General features: G+C 44.2%; 1 protein-coding gene across 1 annotated transcript in view; it reads right to left on the bottom strand.

Moving 5' to 3' along the window:
- Nucleotides 1-10,170, bottom strand: part of LOC107106089 (coagulation factor XIII B chain-like) — a 25,415-nt gene that overhangs the window by 11,168 nt on the left and 4,077 nt on the right. Inside the window, 6 exon segments of the mRNA XM_015406178.1 lie at nt 1,291-1,528; nt 3,938-4,117; nt 5,829-6,005; nt 6,145-6,321; nt 9,318-9,392; nt 9,395-9,499. Of these exon segments, the coding sequence (XP_015261664.1) occupies nt 1,291-1,528; nt 3,938-4,117; nt 5,829-6,005; nt 6,145-6,321; nt 9,318-9,392; nt 9,395-9,499 (952 nt within the window).

Below are 10,170 nucleotides of genomic sequence, written 5' to 3' on the forward strand. Positions count from 1 at the left end.
ATTTACATCTATTTTGCCCTCCTCTCCCCAATCCATGAAATAGCTGGCAGTGGGAGTTGGAATGAGGATTGGTTATTTGCCATCGGATTGCCTTTAATGTTGTACTAATGCTTTTAATTAATTTTATCTTGTTTTATCTCTGGTTGTACATTGCCCAGAGCCCTGCAGTAGCAGGGGTGGGGCGATTCATAAATATAACAAATAATAATAATAAATAATTTGGAAGGCTGCAGGGCATACTATTTTTTCTTTACAAAAATGCTTCTCATTTATGTTACATTTAAGAAGTGGGACACAACTTTGTATTCAAAACAACATCTGAGCAATCAGCTATTAAGCAAGTTCATATGAATCAATTTTCTAGAACCCACATTATGAGAAGTTAAATAACCTTAATACAGGAAACCACTTTTCTACAAATTTGGGGTATATTTCCATAGTGGGTGGGAGTGTGTCTAATACTATTGGGGAGGCTGGCCCAGCAGCATTGCTAAGGTGTTTCTGCTAGGGCAGCTTCCCTGATGAAGTACCCTGGCCCTGCTCCTGCAACTGACAGACACTCACCTGTCTGGTGTTGGGGGGAGTGTGTTTAAAGGCATTAGAGAAGCTGGCCCAGCAGCACCGCTAAGGTAATCCTGCTGAGCAAGTCTCCCCAACAGCTGTAAGCATCCCACCCCCCTCCTACACCTGACAGGCAGCTGCCTATCCAGGGTAGAAGGGGGAGGGGTATTGCAAGCCACTGTGGAGGCTGGGCTGCCAGGATCACTAAGGCGTTACTGCTGGGGCAGGCTCCCTGATGCCTTTAAGCACCCTGCATCCATTGCTGCACTTGACAGACAGATTTTGCCTGCTGTTCATACAACATTGTTATAGCCATTTGGCACTGGTGGTGGAAAGTGCCATTGTCACAGCCAACTTATGGTGACCCCATAGAGTTTTCAAGCCAGGAGACATTCAGAGTGGTTTGCCATTGCCTTCCTCTGAAGTAGCAACACTGGATTTCTTGGTGATCTATCATCCAATTACTAACAAGGAGCAACTCTGTGTAGCTTCTGAGATCTGATGAGATCAGGCTAGCCAGGGCCAGTAAGGTCACAGCCATTAGGTATTAGCAGCCTATATTTACCATTTATTTACCATGTGACTAGACAACCACAATACAAGCAGATACCATGGACAATTTCTGGAGCTTTGTTTGGTTTTGACTAAACAAATCCAGGATTTCACAAAACGGCCAGATCCATTCCCCACAGCACCCTTCCATTTTATCCATAACATTCTCTCACTTACCTACGAGACATACCTAAACAAACTGGTGGCTCTGTCCAGTTCCCCTGCTCACAACGAACTGTACCAGATCCTTTTAACAAGTGATACCTGAAACACTGATATTCCACTGAGAAGCCAGTTTCGTAGCTTGTCAGCAACAAACCAAGAATGAAACCATTTTCCACAGGAGGTGGAGATCCACAGCTCCCATCAGTTTTCAAACTGGCACTACCAGCACTGCTTGTTTCTCTGCCCACATCTAAGAAACAAACAAGAAATTTGCAGAAAGGAACACAGCATAAAGAGGTCTCCAGTGATGCCTTTGTCCTTTTGAAAATATGTGGCCGGTATGATTACTTAATAGTGCATATTTTGGCACATCTTCTAGTTATCTAGCTGCTTTTATCCCAGCTTTCTGTGACAGGTAGTACAAAAATATACCCCAGCAACAAAATAATTCATGAGAGAGGGACTCTGAACCAGTCAATTCTGGGATAGTAACCAGTGAGGTGAGGTTTTGCAAGTTAAGAGTTAGAGGTTCAACAATGAGAAGGGTTGTTTTACCTGTAAAGATACTAGATCTTTGCTTTAAGTTCCCTGTTTGGGTAACTGAGAGTAAAAAGGCATTACAGTACACCAGTGTGGTTTGTTGGGCCTGATATGCAGCAGAGTCCTTCATTTATATATTATAAATCTGCCTGAGAGGTCCCCCACTTGGATATGTACCTAACATCCCCAATCTCCTGCTTGATTGTTAATATTTACCTCAGTTGTGTGTTTCTTTCTGAATAGACTTTGTTCTTGTCCACTTTTGAAAAGCAAACCACCTTGTTCCTGTCAATTTACCTTCTTGTCCCTCAGTTATCAATTCAGGGGTTATAGCCAGGCTAAGATTTTATTCCTCTCAAACCTTTCTCAGTACTACTGAAAACCCCACTGCAGTGTGATAGGCAGGAAATTGCAAGGGGGGGGGGATCATTCCTTCAGGGTGTTGTCTGATCCCCAGGAAATCTGTCACACCTTCCAAGCAGTCAGGTTCTCTATTCCCCATTTTTATCCTTACAACCTTAGTCATGCTTAGACTGACTGTCCCAATGTCACGTCTGATGAAGGGAGCTTTGACGCTTGAAAGCTTTTATGCTGAAAATCTTGTTGGTCTCTAAGGGTTACAGGACTCGAATCTAGCTGTTCTACTGCAGACCAACATGGCTATCCTCTGAAACGATCACTAATGTCACCCATTAAGTTTCCTACCTGAAAAAGATCCTAGTCCAATGCTATAATAATCACTATACCAATGCTGGCTCTCAGGATTAGGTTGATAGGTGGTATTAGCTTGGAAATTAAGAGCTCGCAACAGTATTATGAATGGGGATCCCTTTGATACTAAAATAATATGAATTCGTTTACTGGAATGGGTAATCAGATCCCCACCCGCACTGAAGGGGCAGAGTGGCATTTTTAGGGCAATTCATCATCTGGGGAAAAACAGGCAAGTGGTAAAGCATCCCTGAGCTGTTACTTCTCCTCTGAACAGGTGGGAATTGTGGTGGAAACTGGAGAGTAAGCCCCCAGTCGTCATTGGTCCCAAACAAGGAGAGACTCTAAGCTACAATCCAAGACAGGGTAGGGGGCAGGCGAGCACTCTTTTGTCAGCCTAATGTTCCTCAGGTTGTGGAATCTTGGAAATGTCTCAGGAAGCTTATTCACAGGTGAAGCAAAGACTGGCCAATCCCCAAAACACAAGGAGGTGTTCAGCATAGTGTCAGTTAACTCTAGCTAGCACTGCTTTGTTTTTCTCTAGCCAGTCCAGCTATATTTTCCTTTGGTGTAAAATACTTCCTATCTGTGTTTCCTGCTAAATTAGGCATTTAGTGGAGTAAAATTATTTCAGAAACTAAAATAGTTGACTCTTCGAGAAATTACTCCAGCCAACTGCGAAGTCAAGCAAAGACAATGACATTCCTGGAAGGGGGGGGGGAAGGCAGGGAGGAACTGGGGAAGGATGAGTTCAACCTCCTCCCACACACATGCGCTTGGTCAAGGTAGACAATCTCTTCCAATATTATACTGGGACAATTCCATTACTGGCACTTCTCTGGTGGTGGCCACTTCCCTGATTTGGACAGAAGGATCCCAAATACGTTTTCTCTGCATCTCCTCAGTGACTTAGCTCAGGTGCTGAGCCAAGCTGGTAGGCTGAAGGGAATGAGAGGATTGCCAGGGGAGGCTTAGATAATGAAAAATATAAGCTCATTAGTCTCTGGATACTATTTTTCCAAAGTTCAACTCCTGATGATGCTCATTCACATGAATTCATTCTTTTTTTAAATGAAGCTGTAGAGGCTACAAACACCTGGGGTGGGGGATTTCCCCTTATGCCTTTTTAAAGCTAATGCTAAATTGCCCCAGAAGAGGGAAAAACAGGAACCAATGTCAGTTTCTTCCTGCTTCCTTATCCATAGAGAAGAGACAATTTTCATGTACAAGAACCATCTGCTCACATAGCAAGAATGAATCACAATTTAAGGTCAGAACTGAGAACCAAGAGGTATTTTTTCAGCAGAAATATATAATCTAGCTGCAATTCCAAAACCACGAAGCTAACAATGTTCCAAAATTTAAATACCTTCTAATTCTCGATGGTCAGTTCTAGCAGGTAACTGGCCCGTGCATTTGGGAGGTGAAGTCCATTTGCCATGCTCACACCGTACTTCTGCAGCTCCTCTGATTTGAAAATGAGGCTCACATTCCAAACGCACCACATCCCCATGTTGGTATGGTCTTAAACTGGACAGTAATTTGGCATTAGGAGGTTGAGGGGGAGGAGGACACTTGTTTCTTCTTGCTGAAGAAAAGGGGGAAAGGCACCAAAAATTTGGTTGTGCTATATAAGCTTCACTACATAAACCTTAAGAAATGCAAGTTCTACACCAAAGTAAACTTGACTTCTGGACAACAGTTTCAGGGTCTTTCAGTTCCTTTAATCTAATTAAAGCTCTTTTGATCAACTGTCTTGAGCAGTCATGTACCCTCATCTGATAAATATCATCTTTGATCTTTTGTATCCAAACAAAGAAAAATTAGCAACAGCAAGGAGATTAGGAGAGCTATCAGATAAAACTGAGGGGGCCCTCAATCAAATGATATTACAGTATTATGTGAGAAGTTACTCAGTAACGAAGATACTTAGCACGTTGAAGTTGAGTCCTATCCCCCAACCTACGACAGATCTCCCTTGCCTCCTCTCTTTTCCCTGGTTTAGTGACCGCTCCCAAAAGTTGGTTCTCCAGTGATTCATATACATGCTTGTGGCATAGAGGCCTCCTCCCCCAATGAAACCCCCTCTTTCACCCTCTCATCCCACCCCAACCTCTGCCTTCCAACATCACTCAGCCTTCCAACTGCCAATGCACATGCACCCTCTCAAAAAGCTGAATGTGTATTGTAAGCACAGGTGAGAAACATTGCCTGAATAGCAGAAATACAGGGTCGCCAGGCTGGATCAGAAGTGGGGAGAGAAAGATAAGGCAAGGGAGAGCTTTTGAACTGGACTGTCCTGGCCTGTTGCTCATTGCAGCATATCTCCTGGTGCTCGGCTTCGGCTTCCTGTCCCCAGCCGGCTTGGTGTACCAGCTTACAACTGGCTCTTCCTCATGATGTCACATGACTTCCTGTCACCAGGTTGCTGCTTGATGGGTCCCATGATGCCTTCTAGGAGTTGAAGCAGGTCCTGGGTCTGAAAAGACTGCTGAGCTAGCTGGCCTTCTACATCTCAGACTTTTCCTCTCATGTCACAACCTAATGGTTTCATAGCAAATAATGCAGAAGGCTTCCATCTGCTATACATTTTATTCTGAAAACCTGTCAGCATTTGTATATTACTTTTTTGAACACACTAAGGGGTGTGTGAGTGTGTGTGTGTGTGTGTAAAGTGCCATCAAGTCACAGCCAGGGCTGACCCTACTTAGCTTCCGAGATCTGACAAGATCAGGATAGCACGGCAGGGCTGGGCTTCACATATAACTAAGACATTATTGCAACAACGCTAAAGTATTGTTGTCACAATGGGGGGGGGGGGTTGAGAGAGCTTGTTTAAGGCCAGACAGCAAGGCAGAGGCAAGGCTTGGGTCAGGGGTATCTCTGGTACCTAGTTCAGTTTCTCAGCCACACTGCTACTTTAACTCTTCTGTGCGGATGTGTCACATAAGAGCTTTGAATGGGTTGTACACGCAGCTATTATCAATACATGACAAAACGTGGTACTGTGCTAGTGTTATAATATTCTATGGCAAATATTTGTGATCAGGATGCTGTTATGGATTCCTTTTCGTGGAATGCTGGGAACTATAGCTCTATGGAAAATTGTAGTACCTTTTCATAGAACAATTTCAGGAATACCTAGGGAGAGGGAATAATTGTTGAACCAGTTTGAGTGAGCTGCTGATTTAAGACTCTCACTCAGGTTTCCCATCTATCACTCTATGAACCAGACTGTCTTTCCCCTACTATCTCCATCATATGGACGCAGGGAAACATGGAGGATGTAAAAGATTTACCTTCACATACTGGAGGCTCTGGGTACCAGCCAAAGTAATAGCACTGAATTAACTCTGAACCTCTTAAAGAATAATCCTCCACACAGAAAAACTGAACCACATCTCCTTCTTTGTAGCTTCCCTTCCTGGGATGGAGACCTCCATGTTCTACAGGATTCAGTGTTGAACATCCAGTTTCTTTAAAAAAAAAAAGTAATGGATGACTGAAAGAAAGCATGTTTTTATTTTCATATTTTGAAAACTTAAGTGCTTCTGCACAAGCAAAAATGGTTAACAGCAAGACAATTCAACATGAGGAAATTGTAAGTCAACCTACTAGTACATTTTGGAGTAAAGAGCCATCCTTCAGGCCCACATCGTACTTCGAACACTGTGTTGCCTCCTGCCGACTGGTATCCATCATCACATTCATATTGGAGTACTTCATTCAGCTTGAAAACTTTCTGGGCTGTAGAGTAGCGGCCATGGAGCAACTGTGGTGCTAAACAGGTCTCTTAAAAAACAAGGGGTGGTTGAATGCCTTTTTGCATGGAAAGACAGAACAACCAGATAGACACAGGGAATGGTGTAAGGATAGAAAGACAGTGAGCATTTGCAGAAATCAGCATACTAGTGTACTCTGGAATAACAAACTATTCGTCAGGATGGCACTCTGCTTCCTCTGCTATGTGGTCTCCAACCAACTGGTAACCATCAACAAAACTAACAAACTAGATACTTCAGCGAACTCAAGTGCCCTGAGTGCATTTGTTCATCCACAACTTTAGGGTGAGCAGTTAAATCTAGATTGAGTTGTCAACTCTGGACTGGAAGATTCTTGGCGATTTGGGGGCAGTGCCTGGGGAAGGTGGAGTTTGGTGAAAGACGGGAGACTCAGTGAAAATATAATATCACTTCCATTTCTCCTAGATTCTGTGGTGTACCATTCGTCCTCTGAAGCTGTAATTTCCTCCAGAGGAACAGCTCTTTGTAGTCTGGATAATTCTGGGAGAACTTTAGGCCTGCCCTGCAGTTGTTAAGGGCAAGGGCATTTTCAGAATAGCCAATGAATACAGACACAAATGCATAGTCTTAGTGTAGCCATGACACAAGCACTGAGTTGGTTAGATGCAGAGAGTCAAGTGAGTATTTTAGGTGTTAATAATTGGGCCATATGGCATGCTGTTGGCCCTTTGGGCAGTCTAATAGCTGCAGTCTATCTTTCTGGCTTGCAGTACTAGCAGAGCCTAAAAACCACAGACAGCATGTCAGCAGCTCCTTCCTTTGACTAAGTACAAGAAGGTGGCTTACCAAAAAGGGCCTGGTTCCTGGGGTCCTGGCTTGAGACCGCTGCCATCACACAAAACAAACTGTCAGTTCATCAGTGTTTCATGTATGGTGGCGGAAAGTGCCGGCAAGTTGCAGCCAACTTACAGTGACCCCTCTAGGGGTTCCAAGGCAAGGGACAAAAACAGGTTGCTTACCTGTAACTGATGATCTTCGAGTGCTCATCTGTGCAGTCACACACATGGGTTCTGTGCCTGCGCTCAAACCCGACCTCAGAGAACTACAAGAGCTAGCCTCTAGCTTTGCCGTGCTTCCTTCCCACGCTCTGGGGGGCAAACACCAACTGTGCATGTCTAGAGCGGGGAAGGAAACGCCCTCCAACTCAGTTTCTTCCAACCGCTACTAGCAAGTCCCAGAAGACAGCAATATGTGTGGGAGATGCCAAGAGTGGGGAAGGCTGGGTGGGCGTGTGTGACTGCACAGATGACCACTCGAAGATCATCAGTTACAGGTAAGCAACCTGTTTATCTTCTTTGTGGTCTCTGTGCAATCCCACACATGGGTGTTTAGCGAGCTTCACTAGTAGGATGGTGGGTGCTAGCAGCTCCACAGTAGAGAAGAAAATCCACCACACAGTGAAAAGAAAGAAAGAAGATAATGGCCTACCTGGTAGGTGAAGGATGTCAACCCATAATGGCCTACCTGGTAGGTGAAGGATGTCAACCATCAGTGGAAGATGGATCGCATCACTGATCGGCCGAAAGACGCATCCCATTGTGCCCGAACATCAAGGGCAGAATGCGTCACGAAGGTCGTTCGCGAGGACCATGTGGCAGCAGCGCAGATGTCCTCCAGGGGGATACCCTCGAGAAAAGCTGACAACACGGAGACAGCCCTAGTCGAGTGGGCTCTCAGCGTGACAGGTAAAGGTTGTTTCGCCAGATCGTAACAGAGCCAGATAGTACAGGTGATCCATTTCGCCAAGCATTCAGAGGAGATTTTATGATGTAAGCCATGAACAAACAAGGGTCCTGGCGAAAAGACCAGGCTACACTTGGGTCCTCACCACCGTTCGCCTAGGATACGCCATTGAGTTTCTTTCAGCCCTGCAGGTCCCTCATTTTGTGGCGACTCCTCCCTCCAGTTTCCTTCAAGAGGAAGTTCACACTCTCCTGGCCAAAGGAGCCATAGAACATGTCCCTCAAACTCAACATCATAATGGATTTTACTCCCAATGTTTCATTGTTCCGAAACAAGATAGAGGCAAACATCCCATTATGGACCCACTCCAGACGTGCGCAGTTGGTGTCTGTTCCCCACGCCAAAACTAGAGGCTAGCTTTTGTAGTTCTTTGAGGTTGGGTTCAAGCACAGGCACAGAACCCATGTGTAGGACTGCACAGAGACCAAAAAGATGATACAGAGGTGGTTTGCCATTGCCTGCCTCTGCATAGCAACCCTGGACTTCCTTGGTGGTCATCCATCCAAATACTAACAAGGGTTGACCTGCTTAGATCCTGAAAACTGACACGTGCAGGCTAGCCTGGGCCATTTGTCAAGTATAATATATACTGAAATGCTTTAGGTTTTTTGGTACACCAGAATATTAACTTTCACTTTTTCCCCTCATTTGAACTTTCTGCATGTTAGACCCACATCACTTTTCTTTCATAAGTATATTGGAGAGTTTACCAAAGAAAATTAAACGGATATTTTTGTAGTGAAACTCTCCAAAATGTCATTAATATTAAAACCAGAAAAAATCAATACAAATATGAATTTTGAACCTGAAATTTCACATTTTGAAATGCCCAAATTTTCAGGTTTTAGTTCAGGGACATCTATAAAATGTTTAAGTCTTGTTAATTAAGTTTTCTGGCACTAATGGTGGCTACTAACTTGGGTGATTCAGTGCTATACAGGATTTTTCTAAAATCTCTCATCCTACAGGGTTGGGATGCAGAGATGCCCTTGCATTAGCAGACGGGGAGAAATCTGTCATTCCTGTGCCTTTCCCCCACCCCTGCAATGCTGAAGGAACAGTTTTTTTGTGTGGCATGAGGGACTGCAGGGGAAGCAGAGATTTCTGCTCATGGTTCTTTGATCTTTGGGAATATTATAAACAAAGACAAAAATTAATATACATTTAAACTTTTTCAAGTCAGTCGGGGTTACCTTGAAACCTTAAGAACTCTTTAGAGAAAAGAATTACCTGAAGGAATACCACTTGCTTCCATGCATCTTGGCTGAGGAGAACATCCATCTGGAATACACTGTATAGTTCCATTCCTAAAAAAAGAGTCAAGTAGCCTGAATTGCAACTGTATTGTAGATGCTCCCATATTATGTAAGTGGGCTTTGTATCAAAGAATACTCCATGATCCAAGAGTGGTACGGTACATTTCTCTAAACAAAAATGAGGTACATTGAATAAAGAGACAGTAACATATTATTCTTTAAAAAAAACAAACCCAAACCTCCAAATGCTTACGCAGAAGAGAATTATAGCAGCAGAAGGGATTTGGTAGACACTTAGCCCACACCATCATCCTGCTCCAAGGAGGCAGCTCCACACACACATTCACACATACGCCTCCATGTAAAGTAGGTCAGATGTCTCCAAGGTAGAACCTGCTACCTGCAAATTTGGTAATCTGCTGTCCAATTAGAAAAGTTGTCTTGTTTAACTCATCAGAATTTTTAGCCAGTCCGGTTGACTACACATCACAGGTGTAAGGAACACTTTACTATATATAGCCCTAGGCGCAAGGCCCGTTGCGGGAAGAGAAGCAACAAGCCCTAGAGAGAGGCCACCGGAGGGCCCCTCCCACACACTGGCAAAGGAGAGCGCGGCAGCTCCCTGGCGGCCAGGCCACCCCCCCCTATAGATGGAAAGCCTGAACACCAGGTCGTGACATCACAGCAATGGCGATGAGAGTAGTCATAACATTCCCTGTGTGGTTATGTGGGGCTAAGCAGAGGGCTGCTGTTAAGTGTGAATCACACCCTGTGTAATGATTTCAGTTAGTTGGTTGTGTTCCTTTAAATGTTTTGTTGAATATAGCAGAGTTAGAGAG

Source organism: Gekko japonicus, unplaced genomic scaffold, assembly GCF_001447785.1.
Source record: "Gekko japonicus isolate JY-2015 unplaced genomic scaffold, Gekko_japonicus_V1.1 scaffold1097, whole genome shotgun sequence".
Classification (NCBI taxonomy): Eukaryota; Metazoa; Chordata; class Lepidosauria; order Squamata; family Gekkonidae; genus Gekko; species Gekko japonicus.